We start from the raw sequence: 23,617 nt of genomic DNA on the forward strand, positions 1-23,617 counted from the left end.
ATTTCTTTCTCTGTTTTTCCTTTAGTTGGGACGAGACTCACTTTGGAAAAATGGGCAGTTACTACATCAACCGCACCTTTTTCTTTGATGTGCACCCCCCTCTGGGAAAGGTGAGCAGTGAGTGTGTGGTAACAGCAGCTCGGCGCCCAGACCCGGGCCTGTGCGTTGGGAACACGCCTTGGCTTTGAATGGAATCCTCAAGCTTGTAGAACCATTTCTCTAGGTGTAGTCCAAACCAACTACTTTTATGGGAAATCGTTGGTGTTTTTAGGGACCCTCTGGATTCAGAACTGGAGAGAGGATAAGCAAAATGTGATTTATTTTGTCCAGAACCTCAAAACCTACCGCCGTCAAGTCAGTTCTCACCCATAGTGGTCCCGGAGGAACGGAACAGACTGCCACTTGGTTTGGTCGGCCGCTGAGTGTTCTGCCCACTGCCCCCCCCCCCCCCCCCCCCCCCCCCCCCCCCCGCCCCCACCCCAGGGCTTCTTGGTGTATCTGTACAATGGAATGTTACTTGACCATAAAACATAACGAAGGCCTGATACATTCTACAGCATGGATGAACTTTGAAAAACGAAGTGGAAGAAACCAAACATAAGGACCATGCATGGCTAATTCTCAGCACTGTACAGAAAGGAGAAAGTCACCGAGTGGTTGCCAGGGCCTGGAGGATGGCAGACGGCAGAATGGCTGCTCATGGACAGGGAGGGGGGTTTGCAGTTGGAAAGACCACCAGCCAGAATTCCTTTCACTCTTTTCTTTTAGAGACACACCTCTGAGAAGTCTAATGGATCAGTTCTGCTTCCTCTGGTCCTTTTTCCCCAGCAGGAGTCTGGGACCTTGAGCAAAAAGGGGTCAGGAGTTTTCCTGGGGTGGAGTGGGACATGATTTTAGAGCACGGAGTACTTGGGGATGAAGGTGGTGAGCGGTAGGGGAGCAGGGATGGGTGACCTGTGACAGATGGGTTTAGGGACGTCTGAGAACATGGGGTGAGGACTAGGAAGGCCCCAGCCCATGGAGGAGAAAAGGCAGAAGCAGGGGAAGGAGGGTGGGGGTGGGGGTGGGGGGAGAGGTAGGGATAAATGAGCTCTGAGCCAAGGAAAGCGTAAACACATTATACTCCATCTCCTTTACAACAGGTGGATAGGAGCAATGGAATAGGCCGTCTCTTCTAGTCACCTCAGTCAGTCATCTCATTTAATCCTCAGTACAGCCCTGCAGAGTAGTCACCGCCGCTGTGTAGCTCACAGGGCACAGGCAGGATGGGTAGCTTGCTGAAGGGTGTGGAGCTAGTAAATGCCAAGGTTCCAGCTGGCTTAGAGCCTGTTCTCTTAAGCAGTGCACCACTCTGCCTCATGGACTTGCCTGCTTCCAGAAGTCCCACACGATCTCTCTGCAGGGTAGAAATAAGCAGCAGTGTGTTCAATGAACTGTTTTAGGCATACCTGGGAATCAGGCTACTTCTGGCAGAAGAGATGTTTTATAGGAAATGCTGTCCTCTTTGGGGACTCCCCTCTTGCTCAGCACAGGAGCCCTGGCGTCATGGTAGTTCCATGTTGCTGCTAACCGCAAGGTCAGCCGCTCCACGGGAGAAAGACTGGGCTTTCTCCTCCCATAAAGAGTTACAGTCTTGGAAACTCACAGGGGCAATTCTACCCTGTCCTTTAAGGTCACTCTGAGTTAGAATTCCCTCAATAGCTGGCCTCGGGGGTGGCTTCTTTCTACGGCTCCTCCCAGGGAGTCTGGTCCCCCTGCCCTCCAGTTCATCTCCTGACGATTCTGTGCTCTCCCTGGGGGACACAGTGTGAGGGAGACCTGTCAGAGAGCAAGGTGCTTCATAGGCCAGGCCACCCCAGAATTGTAAAACCCCGCTAGGGGGCAAGTAGGCAGTCTTCTCCCACCAACTGGTTCCCAACACTCTGTGCCAAGGGACTCCAGGAAAGTAGGTACTTTTTAAAAAAAATTAAAATTCCTGCACACAGTCAAATAAAGTGGATCCATTTTAAAGGCTATAAAAGGACAAAAGGCTCCTCGCTCCACATTTCTGTTCCCCAAAGGTAGCCATGATCAGTTTCTTATCTGAGCATGCCCTCTCAGGAATTCTTATGTGTGGGCACATGGAGAAGGCATTATGTATATTCACATATATGTGTATTTATGCGCACATACCAAAGTCAAACTCACTGCATTGAGTCCATTTTGACTCATAGCAACCAACAGAGCAGAGTGAAATGGTGAGTTTTCAAGACTATAAATCATTACAGGAGTAGAAAGTGTCATCTCTCTCCCTCAGAGCAGCTGGTGGTTTTGAACTGCTGACCTTGTGGTTAGCAGCCCAACACGACTGTGTGTGTGTGTGTGTGTGTGTGTGTGTGTGTGTACACATGCATGTGTACATCATAATCTTTTTAAAACAAATGGAATCAGGCTACAATCGTTCAGCAACTTATATTTTAAACAAGACATATCTTCATACTTTCCCACATTGACATATAAAGATAAATTCCATTCTATGTTCCTGGGTAGCACAGATGACTAAGTGCTCAGCTTCAAACAAAAGGTTAGTTTGTGGGGTGGGGGGGGCAGTAGGGGATTGATAGCATTGATGATTGTATATCCCTACCCCATGGGATTGAACAATAGAACTGTATGGGAAAGGAAAGGATTTATCGGAATGAGTAAGATAAGGAAATAAAAATATTATTAAAAGAATAAAGTAGTGCTTGCTTCGGCAGCACATATACTAAAAGAATAAAGTAAATTCCAATAAAGGAGATGCAATAAAATTAAAAAATTTCTGCAGCCATCCACTGATGGTTGCAGAGACATGTTTTTTTTAAAAACAACAGGTTTTTTTTTCAAATGTTGGACTTGGCTACTTCTGAAAAAAAAAAAACCCAAATACACCAGCCATTGAAAACCTCATGGAAAACCCACACTTCTACTCTGATCATGGGTCACCAGGAGTCAGATCCCGATGGACATTGGTGTAGTCCATTATTGGTAGCCCCTGATTTATGATGGGGTTCCTTTCTGATGATGCGATTATAAGTAATCGAACACCACATTTTGTTTTTGTTTTTCAGTTTTCATTATTAATGCCTTTTGTTATCAATATTTTTGTAAATCTGAGCCTCATTCATCTTTGGAGGTTGGAAACATTACATGTAAGCTTAAAAGATATATATATATATATATATATGTATGTATGTATATATATGAATACATAAAAGTTATGAAACAAAATAATAAAACCTAAAGATGGCTACAAGTGCAGTTTGTTATAACACAAAGACATCCTAAGTTGGGGATTACCCATGCTCAAATGTACCCTAATGTATCTTATTTGTCTTCATTTGGTGGGCATACATGATTTCCAGTTTTCACCAATATCCAAATCATTGCTGCAAAACATGCATGAGTATGTACCTGTGCATAGTTATGCACACTTAAGCTGAAAGATCCCAAGCAGCTGCACTGAAGAGTCCAACAGTGTAGACATTGACAACTGTCAGATATTGCCAAGATCGTGCAAAAAATGCTTGTAGCAATTTAAGCTCTGCGACCATTCCCTCCTTCAGATTTGGACTTTATAATTTACAATCCTTGTATCACACAGGCTGGTGTGCCTCTTCCATGTGGACTTGGTTGTTGCCTCACTGAGATGGCTGCTTGTTTTAAGACAAGCCGTTGAAGACCTCAGATGCTATTCTTCTGATAGCCAGACAAACAGTGGAAGCCCCAAATCTATTTGAAGGGTTCCCGCATGAATTAAACCTCCGACGGACCCCTGTGACTGTAGTCCAGGGGTGTGAATAGCCGTGCTTTCAGACAGCACTGTGAAGATGGTTGTGGCCGATGTGTCTAGGTTAAAATATAATGCCTTACCATTTGATCTCCCTTTTGGCCCATTTGAAAATTGTTTCAGCTTTTAATATTTTCTGCTTTTCGGTTGAGGTTTTTCTACATGTTGTCTAGTCATTGTAGTGTTTTCTGCCTGTATTTTGAATGACTTTTCTGTATATGGAATCCAGGCTTGGTTAATCTATAGAGACAGTGACTAGATTAATAACTGCCTAGGAACATGGCAGGGGAGGATGGGGAAATGAGCTAACGAGAAGAAATGTTCTGAAATTGACTGTTGTGACGATTACACAGCTCAATAAGATTGAACGATTCAGTTTAACAATATTTGAAATATGTGCCAACAAAACTATGGAAAGCAAACAAACAAACTTGTACAAAGCTCGCCGCCTCCCTGCCCCGGTGTCTGAGGGCACTCATTTCCTAACCATCGCCACCTCCGACCTGCTCATCCTGGAAAAGTGTCCACTTGAGAGTGAAAACTGGTGTCCTCCTGGTCTCATTTGCATGTCTTCAGAAGTTATGGTCAGCTTCCCCCTCTGTGCTTAGAAACCATTTGTTTTTTCTTAATTTGCCCATTTTTCTAATCAGCTGTTCATGTTGCTCGTATTGATTGGATGAGTTGTTTAATTGGGAAAGTAGCTCAGGGTTACTTTTAACATGAAGTGAACCGAGAGGGCCTGGTGTGGGAGCGCCCACTAAATGGCTGGTGCAGTGCTGGGCATTTCACCTAGTGCACTAGCTCCTGCAGGGAAGCTTTCCTCACCTCTAGCCGGGAGATCTGGGGTATAGCTGTTAGGTGGGCCGCCAGGCGCAGCCCCTTGTGCTTCCCTTCCTTCCACTAGACCAGCCTCAGCAGGCTTGCCCTGCAAGGGGCTGTGGGTGGTTTGTTTCACAGCAAATTCAAGAAGGCTGAGGGGGAGCCCCTCACTGACAACCTTCACAGTGTTTTTTTCTCCCCTAAAGTGTTGACCGTGCGCTGTTCCCAGGGAGTTCGCCCTGATACAGAGAGGATCTGTTTCCAGCAGTGAGCTCTGTAGACAGAAGAGTCTTTGCTCTGCCCCAGCTGCGGGGGAAATGTCCCATTGGTGACGCCTTCCGAGGCCAGCTGTGGAGGGAAACCAGTGTCTGTGGGCGGCCCTGGGGGAAGGTTAAGGGCAGAGGCACGTCCTCCCGAGGTCCTGATCTGTCTGTGTGTTCTCTCCTCAGATGCTGATAGGGCTGGCGGGCTACCTGAGTGGATATGACGGTACCTTTTTGTTCCAGAAGCCAGGGGACAAGTATGAGCATCACAGCTACATGGGCATGAGAGGAGTAAGGCTTCCTGACTTGATCTAGACCGGGCCCTCCCTCAGTCAGCAATGGCACAGGTGGAAGCAAGCCCAGGCATGGTGGCAGCTGTAGAGAGGGGCTTTGAGGTTGGATGGGGGAAGGGGTGGTGATTGGACTGATACCCTGTGGTGTGGCGACTCAGAGCTGGGGTGGGGAAGAGAGAAAGAGGAAGCCACAGAAGAGTCAGATATGTCTAGGCAGGAGTAAACACCTGCTGGCTGTCACCTGTTACCTTGCAGACCTCAGGTTGGCAAGCAGCTGGACCCAGGCAGCCAGATGTCTCCCGTCACCTTGACATTGGCCTCACCCTGCTGGCAAATGAGGTGTTCCTCCCTCCCCTGTGATTCCCAGCTGCTGCAGTATTTACTGCCCATCTACCAGGACCCCCCCACCCCACCCGTGAGGGTCCTGCTGCGTTCCCCATTGAGCTTCAGATACACTCAGAGGTGTTCTAGCTGACAAGGGAGGCTGGGTATCTCCTGCTCTCTGCACTCTGGCCCCCAGCACAAGCCTTGATGGAGCGGAGCACGGCAGGGCACGAACATCCTGCTTTCTGGGAGCCCATACCTATAGCTCATGAAGCCTGCAGAAATGCACCTCGTACCCCGACTCATAGCACTTCGCATTCACGAAGCCCCTGCCCTCAAGGACCTTGTGGCCCTTAAATAAATGGCTATGTGTTTGTTGGAGCGAATTACTGGATGACGTACATGGTCACAGCATGCCATATTTAATCAGTATCCCTGCCTTCAAGTTCTCAGTGTTAAGTGAGTCTCTGTCCTCCTAATGACTGTCCAGGGCCACATGGTCTATAATTGGATATAGACCAGACTCACTGTGGACTCGCTATGGAAATTGAGACGGTCACATAAAACAACCTCAGTCCCTTTCCCACGCGCAACCCGAAGGGGAGAATTACCCATGCCCCCTTGCTTCTCGGCTTACTTTTTTGGCCTGTCTGCCTTTGATGGGCAGCATGGGGAAGGGAGAGTTGTGGTTAGTTGCCAGTGAGTGGATTCTGACTCAGGCAGCCCGTGGCGCAGAGTAGAACTGCCCCTAGGGGTTGGCAAGGCTGTGCCCGCAGGAGCAGATTGCCAGCCTGCACGTCTGCTGCGAACCAGCACCTGCCAGAGGGAGAGGGCTGGTGAGGGAAACCAGCACCACCCAGCAAACAACCTTCGAAGTCTTTTCACTCAAATAAACAGACTCCCTGTGCCTAAAGCTTGGCTTTGCGGTGCCATCGAAGAAAGGAGCCTGGAAGGAAATGGCAAGAATGACATTGGGATTCTCCAAAGTCCTGAGACCCTTTCCGAGAGGGCTTTCTCCACTTGCTGCCCCCACAACTTCACACAGACGCTGATTTACCAGTCCTCTCGTGTTTCACGAGTCCATGCTGTGGTCAGAACGCTTGTTTTTCACACTATCCAGTGGAGAGGCTGAGATAAAGATGTGTCTTTCCTCAAAGTCCTAGCTGGCAGGGAGAGGGCAGGCCAGCACTGGAGTCCCTTCCTGGCATCTTCCATGTGGACAGTGCACACGAGCTGTGCTGACTTCATGTGAGTGCACAGGGTGGTGCTCAGCAGCAGAAGGCTGCTCAGTTTGTCCCTCCCTCCTCTGGTAGCCACCTCTTTCTTACGCGACGAGGTTTCAGATCATTGTGGGTAGTCCAGCTTGTTGAGCTCTTTTACCTTAAAGCCACACAGAGACCCAGGCATCAGTACAGCTGCTCTCTGACTGCTTCTCTTCCTCCTCCAGTTCTGTGCATTCCTGGGTTCCTGGCTGGTGCCCTTTGCCTACCTCACGGTGCTGGAGCTGTCCAAGTCTCTCCCGGCAGCTCTGCTCACCGCGGCCCTCCTCACCTTTGGTAAGTTGTCGGATGCCAGGTTTCTTGGGGAACTGCCACCTTTACTTAACATCGCTGGAGAGCATCGTGTTCCTTAACTTTAGCATTGTGTGAAATGTATACAGATCTAATACTATTCACTGCTAATACCTAATCCTTAAAATGCTTGTATGCAGCGAGCCTTTAGAGTGTTGGAGTTGGCATGGATAATCCCAAGAAAAAGACCATCTCTAAGTTATCCACATTTAAACTTAGAATGTGTAGTAAGATCTGTGTGTGTGTGTGTGAGAGAGAGAGAGAAGGCCTTTTAGAATTCTATTTCTGTCATTCTTAGGTGAATATCAAGTTTAGGTTTCATTTCCTAATTTCATTTAAATCGAATGCCAAAGTAGGTGCCCTCAGAGATACTGGATACCAGGAGAAAGCATTTGACAGCATAACTATTTGCTGTGGATAACCCTCCTGAATGAATAAGAGTTGACTATGGAAGTTGGTCCTTCTGGTAGCCTTAATCTTAGGAGAGTGAATTCATGCCCTCATGGAACGTGCCATGGTAACCTCCAGTGAGGGGTTGGCAGGCCTTGTTCTCATAAATGCTCCATTGAACCCCGGGCCTCTGTGCAGGACTGGTGGCTTCCTCTACGGGTCTTCAATTTTCCTCTTCAGTTAGTCATTCATTTAGTCATTTTTGTAATCCAGCTATTTGTCTACTACCTATTCTGTGCCAAGCTACTCTCCTGAGGTCACCATAACGGCGGAGAGAGTCTGCCATCATTGGCGCTTCCCGTGGAGGAGACCATGAATAAGAAGATGAGTATATCTGGAGTGTAACAGCTCAGGCAATGATCAGAGCAGAGTAGAAGATGAAGCAGGCTAAGCGCTAAGAGTCAAGAGACGCCACATTCTCCCTGGGAAGGTGGTCAGGGAAGACCTCCCTGCAGAGCTGCTTTGGTCAGCGATCTGCATGGAGGATCAGCACATGTGGAGAGCTGTGGGGCCAGTGCCCTGACAGAGGGAACAGCAGGCCAGCAGGTGCCCTGGCCTGATTCTAGGCAGCACTCTTAGACTCGAGGCACAGCAAGAAGGTCATTGTGGCTAGAGAGGACAGTGGGAGAGGAGGCTGTGTGACGGGCAGAGAGCAGACCATGCAGGCCTTGGTACCCTCCACAAGGAGTTTGCCATACTATGTGAGGTGGGGTTTTAGCTGAGACAACATGAGGTTGAAATTTAAAACACGAGCAAACAAAAACAAACCACTGCCACCCAGGCAGCTGTATGGCGAATCAACCATCACAAGAGGTGGTGTGTTAATGGTAGGACTCTGTCACCATCGCTTGTTTATAGCTGCCTTGGCAGGGCGGCAGAGCTCCCCTCTGGATCAGGAAAGGGGTGAGGAAGAGCTGTGGTCTCAGACCTGCTCTTGCCCTGGTCGCCACTTGGTCCTTTGGTGGGCCATGGCTAGAGCTGGATGGGACACTGTTTCTCATCACTGAGCTGCAACCTTCTTCCCTGCTGATGACGCCGTGATGGCACGTGGCCCCACCAGCCTGATCTGTCCAAACGTTTATGTGCAAAAGGGATCGTTTTCTCTGCTGTTGGGGGATTTGCTTCTCTGTGGGCCCCACCCTGACTTTGTTTTGACCAGTGAGCTGATGTTTTGCAGACACGGGATGCCTCACTCTGTCTCAGTACATCCTCCTTGACCCCATCCTGTTGTTCTTTATCATGGCTGCCGTGCTGAGCATGGTCAAGTACCACTCCTGCGCAGACAGGTCAGAGCCACCGTCTTTGGGAGGGGAGGGCCAGAGGCTGGGGCAGCTCCAGAATTTGTGGGAGGACCGGGAGTGGGGGTCGGGGTGGGTGCTGGATGTCAAGGGGACTTGTCTTGAAGTTTAGGAAAACATACAATTACCTTTTTTTTAATTAATTAAATTCACATTAGATATTTTAGATAATAGAAATCGGAATGCTTTTGCTTTGCATGAGACCGAGAAAGTGTCAGTTGTTCTTTTCCCCCAAGATGACTTTGACTACATAGCAAATGAACGGCTAGTCATTTGAGTAGCCATTACATAGTGGTCCCCTTTGGTACTTTGGATTAGGGTTGCATGGATAATGCCCTCACCCTCACCCAGGCACCCCTGTGTCCCCGAACAGCTTTATCCCTCACAGTCTTCACCCTAGAGGAGAAGGCACCAAGACAGAAGCTGCCTGGGGACAGAGTGTCTCCCTGGCCTCAATGGACGCACTCAACCCCCAGCTAATGGTGGAAGTAATGCTTATGGAGGTGGGCTTGAATGGTCTACACCAGTCCCGAGGCTCCCTCCAGGTCCTGAGCACTTCTAGTGCAGATCTGGATGGAGCGTCTTCTTTGAGATTAGTCTTTCCATATCCTTCTTCCACCTTAGAGAGTAGAAAAAGAACAGCTGTCTCCTGGGCTTTTCTGGAAGGCAGTTTGATCTCATTCTGGCCACACTCATGGAGTGACATGCTTCTCAACCTGATGCGTGGTCCCGCCCATGCTGACTCGACCATCTTCTGTATCTCCCATGTTCACCACTCCCTGCCCTTTCTTGATTGTGTACCATGTGCCAGGCACTGCGCCGGGACCTGGAGACGCACAAGTCCATAGGTTTTGGGTGTTAGTTAAGAAACATTCCTAGAAGAAGAGGCAGCCAGTGCTCAGAAACCTGCCATGCAGGGTGCTAGCTATCACCCACTCCGCCTCACAGAGTCTCCGTAGGACACAGTAGAAACTGCCCTGTGGGCTGTAACTCTAGAAGCAGACTGCTGTACTGCTCTCCTGTAGAGTGGCTGGTAGGTTTGAACTGCCAACCATTTGATTAGCAGGGCAGTGCTTAACCACTGTGCTACCAGGGCTCCTTGTGCTGGGTTCTACTAGGATAGAAAAAGAGGAGCCCTGGTGGCGTAGTGATCACACAGGGGGCTGGTAACCAAAAGGCCAGCAGTTTGACCACCAGCCGTTCCGAAGGAGAAAGACAGGGCTTTCTACTCCAATAAAGAGCTCAGAGTCTCTGCAGTTCTACCCTGTCCTATAGGGTCACTGTGAGTGTCCTATAGGGTCGCTGTGATTCAGAAGCAACCTGATGGCAGTGAGTTTTTTGAGTATAGAAAGATGGTGAGGAGCACTAACCTGGGATCAGATGGCCAGGCTTAAACCGTGCTCCCCCGAACCCCTTTGCCCCTCGCCTTTCCCACACAAGAGGACTGGCCCCGTGAGGCTGTAGGGAAGATACAAGGGCAAAGCTGTGTAGAGTACTCAGATGCCATCTGGCACGTAGTCAGCACCTGTCACTGTTGGCTTTTCCAAGCTCTGCACCCAGGAGAGGGCTTCCAGAATGGATTTCCTTCTACCCACGCCTCCTTGGCCGCCACTACTTAGAGAGGGGACTCTTGCTTACCTTTAATCCGACAGGCGGCCAGGAGAGCTGGTGGAGCTTCTCCCCAGGAAAAAATGCCCTCCTCCCCCTCACACAAAGGTTTGGGGGCTTTCCAGACGTGGTCTCCTTGCCACATCCCCAAGGTTAGGGACCTCTGCTGTGGAGGACCCAGTGTGGCGTCTCTGAGCCAAAGATCCTCTGCCCTGCTCCAGGCTGCTCTTGCCTTCCGGGTCCGGCTGCCTAATTGAACCGCGTCTTGTTGGTTTGCAGGCCCTTCTCTGCCCGCTGGTGGTGCTGGCTCACCCTGACTGGCATTAGTCTCGCTGGGGCTCTGGGAGTCAAGTTTGTTGGCCTCTTTGTCATCCTGCAAGTGGGATTGAATACCATTTCAGACCTTTGGCGCCTGTTCGGAGACCTCAGTCTTTCACTGGTGAGAACCCGGGTGTTTTGAGGAGAGTCCCTGCCCCCCAAACTGCTCAGCTGGGGCAGTGGCCTCTCTTAGTCTCTGCTACAGGAGGCCCGGGGCCAGATCCAGCTGCCCCCATTGGCCTCAGGACAGCAGGAAGTGGCGTTAAAGGAGAGAGGATGGGATAACATCTTTGGAATTTGGCATTTGTTTCTGAGATGTTTTAAAAGATTCTACAAACCACCCAGTCAGGGGATTTTGTTCAACTGAACCCAGGTCAGGCATGTGGCAGACACGAACCAATCCACGGAACTCCAGGTGAAATGGCCAAAGTGACTTTCTGGACTCACCTTTGCCTTCTCCCTATCAGGAGGCCAGGAAGGGCCACTAGGGTTGAGTCCGCAGGGGCTGGTGCTCTGCTCGGACCGTGCAAAATGCTGCCCCTGCATCCTGTCATTTCTTCCTGGCAATCCTGGGGGAATAGGTCGGTAGGACCACTGTTTACAACGAGGAAGCAGACCGCAGGAGACACTGCACAGGTGGTAAGAGGCAGAGCTAGGGTGCAAACCTAGGTTAGGCTAGACCCTGTCTCAGCATTCAACTCCCATCAAGTTTCCCTCTTCATTCAGAAAACAGAGAGACCACCCCCTAAGTGTGAGGTGCCTGAACAGGGCATGGTTCCTGACCCCTAGAGGCCACAGGGAGAGACACCAGTAAATAGGACTTTGCTGCCCAGCTGGTGAGGCTGGTTGAGAATCCAAGACAGGCACCAGCCCCATCCTGCACAACCCAGAAAGGCTTCTGGGAGGAAGCTGAGGCCTGGGGTGAAAATCTGGAGCAGTTAGCCATGTGATGGGTGGGGCTGGGCCTGAGCAGGAGGCATCCGGGAAGGTAGACCGTGGAGACGACTGGTGAGTGCAGATGTGGACACACAGCGGGTCTCTCTGCGTCACAGTGGCAGGTCGGGGCCCTGGGCGAGGGCTGGGAAGTCAGCAGAGGGCTAGCCTCTGTTTAACCCTCTGCAAGGCTTTCCGGGGGGGAGGGCATGTCCTCTTCCCTGTGGGCCATTCTTTGTTCAGTTTTTATCATTCAGATGTTTCCTTAAAAGCTTACTGCTGCGCAGCTAAGGGCCGAGGACTAGTGAAGCCCCATCTGGCCACCACTCATGCCAGCCTCTGTTGGCAGGTGACTCTGGCAAAACACCTGATGGCTCGCATCGTGTGCCTCATCGCGCTGCCCCTGGCTCTCTACACGGCCACCTTTGCTGTCCACTTCATGGTGCTGACTCAGAGGTAAAGCTGGAGCCTCACTGGCCCTTCCCTGGGTGCTAAGCCTGTGCGTGGGTGACTGCGATTCCCTGGATCTCTGGTTGGGGTGGTGGGAGAGTGTTCCCAGGGGTTTGTTCTGCTTCTTGCTTCCTGCTTTCTGTCCTCTGAACACCCCAGACTCAGACAGGGCAGCATCCCCACCTGGCTGCCCTATGCCCCTGACCAGAATGCCTTGTTAGCAGGATGGCACCACAAGGGTGCTGGTCCCACTGAGAGCAACAGGATCAGCTCCCATGCAGGGGGTGTCTGCTTGGCGTGGGGAACCACGGTCAGCATGCTAGGTCCCTTCGCGCAGCCAATCAGAATCACCGAGAGTGCTTTCGAGTTTCTTTTCTTCCCGATGCATGAGCCACAGAGACTACAAAGAATGTGAGCTGTCTTGCTTGGGGTCATATAGCTAGTGAGTTGTTGGGGTGCGGTCTGGGTCACCTGTCACTCGTGTCTGTCCCTCTGTGCCACACCAGCACCTTCCCCAGAACTGAGCAGAGCTGCTCTCGCAGCCCCAGGCGAGCTGCCCTCTCTGCCCCAGTAACGTGGCTCTCTTCTGCTGCTGCTTTCTCCCCAGTGGGCCCGGCGATGGCTTCTTCAGCTCTGCCTTCCAGGCCCGGCTCTCAGGGAACAACCTCCACAATGCCTCCGTCCCTGAGCGTGAGTCTCCCTGGGCCTCCGGGAAGGTGGTAGAGCACAGAACAGTTTCCGGGAGTTGAAATGGAAGAGCTGCGTGTGCTGGTGTGAGCGACTGCAGGCTGTAGATGACAGTGTGAGAGAGACCAGCTAGGTCTGGTAAGGGTCCTCGGAAAGAGGCAATCCAGACAGAGGAACACGTCTGACCTCTGCAGCAAGCTCCGTGTGCTTAAAGAATGACATCAGTGTGTCCCTGGAAGCCTGGAAGCCAGCCCTGTGGGGAGACCAACCAGAGAGAAGTGGGGCCAGCAAAGATGCTCGTGGGACGGGTGGAGCCGCCAGGCAAGCTGTGACTTGTGTCTCAGACAGTAACCGAGGAAGCACTAGCCACTTGGGAGGCTGCAGGACCCGGATGCCCTTCAACATGGAGAGTCCTGGTAGAGATGTACACACACCTCGGTTAGGTGTACAGAGCTGCATGGAGAGGGTGGGGGCACAGTGCTGGGCTGACAGAAGGCTCCAGAGAGTGTGTCCTGCTACGGGGCCAGGGTCAGAGGGCTGTGGAAAGGAGGGAGCTGCGGTAGAGGTGATCCCGGAACATCGCAGAGGTTTCCACAGATGGAGGAGAAAGAAAGACAACCAGTACAGCACCCTCAAAGCCAAGGACGGGGCAAAACTCACATGCTGCATGCAGGAAATTCCCCATTATGTGGGGAGTTAGGTCGAAGAGATAGTTTGTGCTGATAGATGAGGCCTTATCACGTGCAGATGAGGAAGAGTTCCTCACCCAGGAGGGGGAGACCCACTGGCAGGCGGTGAGCAGGCAGGAGGCCGGGAGCGCTGTGCTGTACAGAGACGCCTACAGCGGCTCTGGAGAGGTTGGGACTGGAGGCAGGGCATCCTCTGGGCCACCGCTGCAGGAACCTGAGCTTGATATGGTGGCGGCAGCACCAGGGGTAAGACAAACATCACTTGTGAAGGAAATGACATAGAAAGAAAGATGTCAGTAAGGATTGGAGTCTCGGTGACTGTTCTTTGAGGCAAGGGCTACCTCGCACCCATTTTCTCTCTAGTGCCCTGCACGGATCAGGACATGGTGGACCCCTCAAGACTGGACAGAGCGAGAAAGCTGGAGGGCAGGAGAAAAAGCTGGTTTGGCAGGGCCAATACTGAGAGTCACATCAGAAAGTTTGACTTTGAGGTGCTTGGGTGGAGTCCATGCAAGTTGGAGCCATTGGGCTTGGCGCTGAGGGCCCAAAGAGCATTGGGCCGGGTGAAGGGATGAGACCAGGTAGTGGCTGAGGTCAGCTCATTGGGGAACGCATGGGAACGAGGGAGCTGCTGGGGAGCGAGTGGGGCAGGACCAGACAAGGAGAGAGGGGCTGCTTCCAGCAGTAAAGATGGTCAGCAGTCTTCAGGGTTGCAGAGGTTGGCCTGCATGTGACCTTAGGAAAAATGAACTCTGGGGTTTAGAAAGACCCTCTCAAACCCAAACCAGACTTACTGCCATGGAGTGCATTCTGACGCAGTGACCCTCCAGGACAGGGTGGGACTGTACCTCTGCGGGAGTAGAAAACCCATCCTTCTCCCAAGGAGTGGCTGGGGGTTTTGAACAGCTGACCTTGTGGTTAGCAGCTGAACACATAACCCACCACACCACCAGGCTGCTAGCAGATCCTGGTTACTTAAAGGTCCAGCTCAGCTATGATCTCTCACCAATTTGCCCGCCTCTGCCTCCCTGGGATAGGGCTTGCCCGAGCTTGATCTGTATGGCCACCAGGTCACTCCTTGCTGCCCCTCTGCAGGAATGCTCCCACGTGGCCAGTGTGTGTAGCCTTGAGCCAAAAAGGGCTCCTCCAGGGCGCCCCCTGTGGGGCCCTGCAATCGCTAGATCTGGGCTGGGGTGGGATGAGTGAGCAGGGTGGGCTGTCATGGCAGAGTGGTGGGTGGTGGGGCCACCAGATTTCGGGGGTAGGAGGAGGGGAAGGAGGTGCTCCTCTCTGATCTGTCTGCTCAGTTTAGAGGTGGGGAAATTACTTCCCTGTTGAATAAATAGCTTGAAGGGCAGAAACGTTTATCTGAAAGTCTGTCATAACGCTGGATCCTCAGAGTGTTCCAGAGGAGACACAGAGCGATGCTGCTTCTTAATCCACTGCCTGGATCTACAGACCTTCTCCGGAGGACAGACTGCTCCTGTCTTATGAGCACTCCTAATTCCCAGTGTCTCTTGCTGCCCTGGGGAGAGAGGGGCGGGCAAGGAGCTCCCTCCTGAGCGGACTTTCCCTGAGTCTAGTCTGCAGGCAGCTTGGCATCAGAGGCTTTAGGCAGTCCTGGGACGGGTGACGAGCCTGCCAAAGGGGTAGCTCATCTGGATACTTCCTAGAACCCCACAGTCACTGTATCAGCTCATCTTCCACTGCCTGTCTCCCCTCAGACCTGGCCTACGGCTCCGTGATCACGGTGAAGAACCTCCGGATGGCCAGCGGCTATCTCCACTCCCACAGGCACCTCTACCCCGAGGGCATTGGTGCCCACCAGCAGCAGGTTAGTGAGCCCTTTGGGCACTGTGTTCCAGCCACGCTTGCCTCTGTGTCCAGACTGGCCGGGCCATTCTCTTCCTTGTCTGGAACTCCTCTCTCCCCGGCTCCCCTCCCCTCCTCCCTCTGGCCGACTCCGGCTTCTCCAGGCTGCAGCTCATCCACCATCACCCCACCGCACCCTTGCGGGCCCGAGGCCGCTCTGATGAGAGGCTCTATCAGCACCCTCTCCCACTCCTGGTCACATGCCTCTTGTCTCAGTCACTTGACTGCCAGCTCCCACTGGCACGCACTAATAACGCCCCGACATGATCAGGAGCACACACCCTGGAACCAGACAAGCGTGTCTCAAATCTTGGTTCTACGACAGGCTGACTTTGGGCTAGTCGCTCAGCCTTTCTGTGCTTCTGGTCCCGAATCTTTAAATGGGAGAAAGCCATCCGTCCCTTCACAGTGGACTGTCATGAGGGCTGGCTGAGATGCAGGAAGTGCACGTGTGAGGGCCAGCTGCACGTGCTGTTGGAAGGAAGGAGAGACACTTGCGGCGTGTTCCTGCGTGTTAGGTGTGGCTGTGGTGGGAGGGGCCTGAGAGGGGGAGACAGGATGACAGAGAGTTGGTAGGCCAGACTGGCAGGACCTTAAGGTTATTGTAAACTTGACAATTCCATAGACATTGGGGCGACCATGCAAGTTATTAAGTGATGACAAGATGTGATTATAGGAAGATCACTCCAGCCAGAGCCTGGGGCACATTGAAAGGAGGGGCCAACTGGAGGCAAGGGGCCACTGGAGAGACTGATGCAGCAATTAGGTGAAAGATGGTTTGACCAACTAACCGAGGCCAGCCCAGCCACTGGAGGTCACTGTGTGCTCATGCTGCCCTGCCATTGTCAGCATGAGAGGTGGAGAGGAGAGGGAAGGGTTTTCCCTGTGTGCCTTAGGTCTGGCGCTTATCTGAGCAGTGAGATTGGAGCGTGTGGCCCATGGGGGTTAATGACGCACTGGGTTGGGTGTCCTCTCCCAGAAAGAGTGCTGAGTGGAGCCGGTGGAAGGGGGCTGGGCAGGAAGAGGTCAGAGGATGGAGAGGAGATGGCCGGCAGTGACAAACAGGCACAGGAGGCCGGGATTGAAAATGAGGTCTTTGCCTGGCACAATAGGAGGCTCTCTCTGGCCCCTGACAAGGAGTGTCGGGCAGTGGGCTGGGCAGAAGTCTCAGGTGCAGTGACTCAGAGTGGAGGCAGCCCTGGGGAAGCTGGGACTCTGAGGAGCTTAGAAGTGAAGTAACTCCTCCTGCAAAATGATGAGTTTCTAAAACAGTTTGCCTCTTAAGATGACTTCTTTTTCTTTATTTACTTTTTTAATTACTAGAGAGTCTAATCTAGACAGTGTAAGGTGGAAGGGTATAGGAACACTGTACTTTCTGCCTAGGTTTTCTGTAAACCTTAAACTGTTGTAAGAAATACAGTCTATTTTATAAAGAAAGCCCCCAAGACAGTGGGTTTGAGTATCAGTGTCTCACCCTTGGTTTTCTATTCATCTCTTCCGACTATGGGTTCACAGCCAGGGCTGAACTTTTGAATCTGCTACAGAGCTTTTGTGATTCTAATGCCTGAACTTCACCACAGTGATCCTGACTCAATCTCTGCCATGGGGCCCATGCAGTGTTGAGTTTTGTCTTGGTCGTAAGCTCTCTGGGGGGTGGGGGGCTCTAATCAGCAGCCCAGAGGGAAAACCACTGCCTGCATGGTGGTAATGTTTTGCTGCAGCCGCCTTGTGGGAGACTGTAAGACACAGATGTGGTCATCAGGAGCCTCTCAGCTGTGCAAAGGGAGAGGCTCTATTCTGAAAGACCCTCATAAGGGAGTCTTTGTTTCACACTCAGTGTTGCTCAATTCACTAGCGATGGGTTGACACATGACTGACTGCGACACCAGGCTCAGACCTAGTACTGGTGGGGAGGCAGTGTTTCACTGTGTTGTGCCTGGTGTCCTTGTGAGTTAGGACGGACTTGACAGCACCGCATAGGTTTTTTTAAGAGGGCCAGATGCCTATTTCAGCTCATATGTGAAGACTTGAAGCCATGATTGTAGGACAGGGAGAGCACTTAAGTGTCTGGTTTTCTCATGGACTGAATCACTTAGCCCATCTCAGCTTGTTTCCTCCTCTGTGAGGTTGGGGTATTTGACTAATGCCTCTCATGGCCTCCCACAGCCTGCAGTTGACTGTCAGGTTTGGAACCATTCTTACAGCAGAACTCTGATTCGTTGCCACCCATTTGATCCCAACCCGTGGACTAGAACTGACAGCTCATGGGGTTTCCGGGGATAATCCTCACAGAAGCAGGCTGGTCGGGTCCAACGGCCGACTCTGTGGTTGGGAGCCAAGCCCTCAGCCCCCGCAACATGGGGGGTGGGGGTGGGGGCTCCCTCTCTGAAAGCATGACACATGCACAGTAAGTGTAGAAAGATAAACGAGTATGAAAAAGCGAAGAGAGACTGATGCCAGCAGGTAATGCTCCCCCCGTGTGCCATAACAGGAGGAAGTGGCACGCTGAAACGTCCGTGCACGCTATTGCAGAAACCGTGTCAATGCGAGGGAGGGGGTGTAGGTTAGACCCACAATAAAAAATGTTTTAAATATGTTTTTTGGGGGGTAGGTGTGTTAGGCCAGGTTGACTAGAGAAACACATCCAGTGCCACTTGTATATGTGTAAGAGAGAGCTTTAGATCAAGAAGTAGTTGAAGCCCACCCTGTGGTCCCGTGGACATGTGTGTTGCTTCCACGTGTTTGAACGGCATAGATGCGGGGATTCCCTTCCACCAGCCTTCCACCACTCTCCAGTTTCCTTTCCGGACTTCACATTCGGGACCATCTTCCTGGCCCGCCCCTCTTCCTGGGACCACTGCCACTTTCATTTAGTGTGTGGCGACCTCCAGACCGACCCTTCATGAGCTCTCAGGTCCGTCAGAATGATTCCGCCAACGCTGAGGCCAGCGCCCACCGTCTGGTCAACCTGCACCTGCTGGCCTCTGACACCTACCTCTCTCTGGGCTTCTTTGTGCCACCACAGTGTGGCCTTGGAAGGCGGGGGACGCTTCCGCGAGCTGGGAAGGAGAAGCGCGAGGGGGCCGAGCATCTCTGGAAGCTGCAGCACCAGCGCGGCGGCCGCACCCTCCCCCAGGATGTGCAGAAGCCGTCCCAAGATGAGTGGGGCAGAACCCTGGACGCCATGGAGCCTGCCCTGGTCCCGGAGAACACCCTCAACCAGGCTCTTCTGGACCTGCATGCGGGGGGGGCCCCCTCACACTGACCCCATCTCTGTGACTTTCTGGGGAACCACTTCCTGGACGAGGAGGTACAAGTCCTCAAGAAGATGGGCGACCACCTGACCCACCTCCGCAGGCTGGCCAGCCCCAGGCGGGCAGAGCCAGTAACTTCCAGAGGCTCAGCCTCAAATGCCACTAGGAACCTGCCGAGCCACCTGCGAGGGGCCCTCTGCCTCCCCTGCCGGCCTTAGCCCATAGCCCCTCTGCCCGAACCTGCCCCGCCAGCCACAGTGCCACCGCCCTAGAGCCCCTCCCACAAACCGAGGACCAAATGGAAACAATAAAGCTTCCTTTTGCAGCAGAAAAAAAAAGAATAAGAAGTAGTTACATATCAGGAAAACAGCCCAGTCCAGGTAAAGTCCCTGAGTCCTATACTAGTCCATAAATCCCTCTTCAGACTCACACAGCCACGTGCAATGATGCAGAATGCAGGAAGACCACAAGCAGGAGGGTGCAAAGTATTGTGGGTCCAATGTCGGTGGAAGCATCACAGGACTGGCGCAGCTCTGAGTGGCTCATCAGCAGGAGGGTGAAGCAGAGACGGGGAGGGTCCCAGGACCCTCCTTAGGAGCAGGCCATACCCACACGGAGGCACCATCAGGCACCGACAGGCTAAACTCCACCCCACACTTGTATATCTTCAGGTTGACATGAAATTATGTAACTACCACAGTAGGCATTTAAATAATAATGTTTTTGTTTAAAAAAATCCACAAAGAATGTGCATATGAACACTCAAAACCTTAACCTCCACCAGCGCATCCAAGTTAGATGGCGTCTCTCTTGGTTTTACTCTGGAGCGTGGACTTAGGTTCTCTGAGGTCTCCAAGACTTGGTAGCTTCTCACACTACAGGTCGTCCCTGACTGAGGACATGCTCCAGGTACCACGGGTCACACTTAGGACCATCTGCATTGAGTGGTTTCTGTAGAGCTTACTGTTAGTAATATGTGTGTGCAGGTACTAAAATGTATCTGTAAGTTGATCTGCAATGTTTTCAACCCCTGAAGATAAAGATGGGATTTGTAAATTATTATGGCACAACAAGTATAACCCAAAGTGGCCATTTTTGCCATTGTAAGTGCACGTTGAGGGACATGCAACCATCGCCACTATGCATTTCCGAAGGTTTGCCGTCACCCCCAACAGAAACTCAGAAGCCCCTTCAGTCCGAGACCGAAAGGTACCCTGAGAGCCTATCAGGAAGGAAGGCCAGGTATGGAAGGAGGAGAGGCCCTCACACTCAGTACTGCCTCTGAGCCCCTCTGAGAAGGGTGGGCCCCCTCAGGCCGCTTGCTGGGGCTCCTGAAAGAGGATCAGCAGTGTTGGTGCTGAGCAGAGCATCACAGAATTCTCCTCCCCCCACCCCTTCCCCCTAGGTCACCACCTATTTGCACAAGGACTACAACAACCTGTGGATTGTCAAGAAGCACAACACAAACTCAGGTAACGTGGCGGAGCTGCTGCATGGCCTGGCCCCACTCTGAGCCCTCCCTGCCTTTCCTCCTGCCTCCCAGAGGATGGGGCTGTTTCCGAGACGAGCTCTGGCTTTCTCCATGCCTCCGCACTCAGCTGCCCTTCCAGCAGTCATCTGCGAGGCCTGCTCCGAGCCGGCCCTGTTGTAGGCATAGAGGGTAAGCAGTGCGCAGGAGAGACCAGCTCTCATCTCAGTCGCTTTGAAGCCAAGACGGCAGGGCAAGCTCGGCCTTACTCCAGGAAGCGGTTCTGTAGGCGTGCTGCTTGGATCTGTGAGTGGCCCTACCTGGGGAGGACATGGCACCTCTCATTTCTAACGTGCAGATCCCAGCATGCAGTGCAGCTCAAGTTATTTTATTTTTTTATTTTAATTATAAATTAGGTGGGGGTTAAATTTCAGAACATCAACTTTGTACTCCAGTTATCTTGATGACGAAGAGTACCCTTTACTGACTGTTGCTGAATTGGGACAGTTGGTTGGAGATCTGAGGACGTGCCAGTTTCTGGTGCTTGGGACCAGCCTACGGAGCTGCCCCTCCCCAGTCTGGGCAAAGCGGCCCTGAAGCACACCCAGCAGGCTCTGGGGCTTTACAGGAGGGCTGGAAGGCAAGCTGCCTGCCTTTGGTCAGATGGCTGGCCCCCTGCAGGCTGTGCCTCCTGCGGCCGTGGCATTGGGAGACTGCATCTCTTGCTCACTCTCCCAAGCCCCTGCTGCTTGTCCTCTGCCATAGGCACTCTGGGGGCTGCCTCAGGGAACCCACCTGGCTGTGCCTGCCCTGGCTGGCTGACTGCAACTAAATTCAGCTGTTCTGTTCCTTCTGTACTTCCTCTGCCTGCTGTGGTTTCTAGACTAGAAGCACAGCATCTACAACCACTGTATTTGCTTGGCAGGTAACTCTTAACTGTGAACCAGGTGAAGGTTGACAAGAGCCGAGCTTAGTTTCACAGTCAGCAGTTCACACACATTCTCTTTGAACTCGCCCATCACAGTTCTCTCCACCACCACTGCTTCTCCCACTTCCTCCCTGGGCTTCCACTTCCTCTCTCAGCCTTCGGGACATCTCCGTACTGCCCTCCTGATCTCAAATGACAATCATTGTCTTCACCTCCTGCTCCCCGGTGACAGAAGTGTGGCACCGTTAGGCAGATGGACTTGTATACTTTTCTGATATCACTCTAGATGGCATTTTGATCCAAACTGACTGGTCTGTCACAAGGGGCACCTGGGGGAGATACACTCTCACTTCTAGTCAGGAGGGCATGCACCTGGCCAGTTAATCTGTTGGGTGAAGGCAGATAGCTACAAGAATGTGGGTCTTTGTGTGTCTGTTGGCTAGCAGACTCTCCCTTCCAACAAGCAAACAAACAAAATCTATATGAAATAAACTTCTCTCCTCCAGTGCTAATTAAGGTTTTCAGAAGGCCTTCTGCAGCGGCATAGGAGCAGGCAGCTCGGCAGTTGAGTGTTCGGATTCCCCGGAGAGCCAGGATGTGCACTGAATGACTGGCAGGTGTCTCTCCCCTGACCTTGGTCTCTCAGAGTGTTGGTGGCTGGCTGTGTGGGACAGCTGTATGCAAGGGCCCATCTGTGTTGCTGTGAGTCCTGCCAGCGGCTTTTACCTGGTCTCGCCTTTCTAGATCCTGATTGGTTGATTAGCTGGACTATTAGATGAGCCCAAAGTAGTCCTCCCCACCGCCCCCCATTGTTTGTTGGATTTTAATTTCGAGCCTCACATTTGTCTATTGCCAGAGACAAGATAAGCACCGCTAAAATGTGCAAGATTTATTGTTTCATTTTGAGGAGAGCTGGGCAAAGTCATTTGCATGGAATTAAGACTTGGGAGACGATGACAGCTAAAATGAGAATCTTATTATTTAACCTGCCACTTAAGAAAATCTTGTAGTGGACCTTCCAGGCCTGTCCAGTAGAAGCCAGTTTCTCCAGCAGGCAGCACAGGCTGGCCCTGCTTGTTGGACACCGCCCTCGTCCCTGCTCCTTACACTCCTCTCAGGAGGCCGGCAGCCACTGAAGAGAGGGGCTGTGTTCTTTCCTAGCGCTGTGCCTTTGCCCTGCTTGTTCCCCTGACAAAACCGAGCCCATCCCAGAAGAGTCACTCACTCCCAGCACGCTCTCTGAGGCAGTGCGGGGTCCTTTCTCTTTCCCCTGCCAAACCCATGCCAGGCTCACTGCCATGGAATCGATGCTGCCTCAGCCATCCTATAGGGCAGGGCAGAACTGCCCTGTGAGTTTCTGAGACTCTAATGCTTTATAGTCGTAGAAAGCCCCATCTTCCCCCGAGGAGTGGCTGGTAGTTTTGAACTACTGATCTTAAGAGTTAGCAGCTCAGCACTCTATTAAGGCCTCCAGCACCCACCACATGGTCCTTTAGTTGTGCACCAGCAGGCTCTGGGCCCTGGAGTACCGCTAGCCAGATGAATGAATGAACTCAAATATCAACGCTGGTTTGTTTCTTCTTGCCAGATCCCCTCGATCCTTCATTTCCAGTGGAGTTTGTGAGACACGGAGACATCATTCGCCTAGAACACAAAGAGTAATTACATTTGCTGTTTGGGGTGAATGAGGGGCATAGGCACCAAGGGCAGGGAGCTCTTTCAAGCTGGAGGTAAATGGAAGTGACATGTGGCTGAAGACCCAGGAGATGAAGCAAGATGCTATAGTAAAATGCAAACCTATAGTGACATTTGGGGAAACTGGGCCGCTTTTTGCTTATTTCTTTCTGTTTTGGAGCGCTTTCAACTTTGAGGCACCTTTCAGTGGTTTCCCTTTTGCTGGAGAACAAAAGGAGGGGAATTGAAATTAATTGGACCTTCTAAGTAGCCACCTTTAGAAAGATCTGGGAGTCTCTCCCTGAAGGTGCCAAGTTCATTTAACCCATGTTCTCCCTGAAAATGCTGGGCTCGTGTGAAAGCATGTTCTCCAGAGAAGTAGAGGGCAGACAGGTTGCAGGGGGCTACCATGGCACCAGGGAAGTGCTAGAGGGGACCTAGAGAAATAGACAAGACCCTACAACCACGTGGGCCTTTATCCCGCAGTCTTGACTGAATCTTTTATGTCGGCCCCTCATGAGGGGGGGTTTTAAAGTCAAAGCTCTAGGCTCACCCAAAGTGGTAAACAGTATGATGCTCCTCCAAAATTTGGAGCCCCCAAAGGTCACCTATTTTTGGTAAGGATAAGCTATGTTATAAGTCAGTCGGCTCCAGCCATCTAGCCTCAGGGAATGGTACTCTGATACTGAGCAGAGTGGGGAGTAGGGAGGTATGGGAGAGGTACTCTGGTACTGAGCAGAGTGGGGAGTAGGAGGGCATGGAGGAGGTACTCTGGTACTGAGCAGAGTGGGGAGTAGGCAGTCATGGAGGAGGTCCTCTGGTACTGAGCAGAGTGGGGAGTAGGGGGGCCGTGGGAGAGGTACTCTGGTACTGAGCAGAGTGGGGAGTAGGAGGGCATGGAGAGGTACTC

The 23,617-nt window shown here is 52.0% G+C and overlaps 1 protein-coding gene across 1 annotated transcript in view; it reads left to right on the top strand.

Moving 5' to 3' along the window:
- Positions 1–23,617, top strand: part of POMT2 (protein O-mannosyltransferase 2) — a 42,754-nt gene that overhangs the window by 7,245 nt on the left and 11,892 nt on the right. Inside the window, exons 2-11 of the mRNA XM_004698733.2 lie at positions 26–110; positions 5,077–5,181; positions 6,955–7,063; positions 8,706–8,814; positions 10,714–10,873; positions 12,035–12,141; positions 12,743–12,825; positions 15,236–15,345; positions 20,043–20,109; positions 22,622–22,691. Coding sequence (XP_004698790.2) covers positions 26–110; positions 5,077–5,181; positions 6,955–7,063; positions 8,706–8,814; positions 10,714–10,873; positions 12,035–12,141; positions 12,743–12,825; positions 15,236–15,345; positions 20,043–20,109; positions 22,622–22,691 — 1,005 coding nt within the window. The remainder of the gene's footprint in view (positions 1–25; positions 111–5,076; positions 5,182–6,954; positions 7,064–8,705; positions 8,815–10,713; positions 10,874–12,034; positions 12,142–12,742; positions 12,826–15,235; positions 15,346–20,042; positions 20,110–22,621; positions 22,692–23,617) is intronic.

This window comes from Echinops telfairi, unplaced genomic scaffold (assembly GCF_000313985.2).
Source record: "Echinops telfairi isolate 266 unplaced genomic scaffold, ASM31398v2 ScPeMD7_18;HRSCAF=68, whole genome shotgun sequence".
NCBI lineage: Eukaryota > Metazoa > Chordata > Mammalia > Afrosoricida > Tenrecidae > Echinops > Echinops telfairi.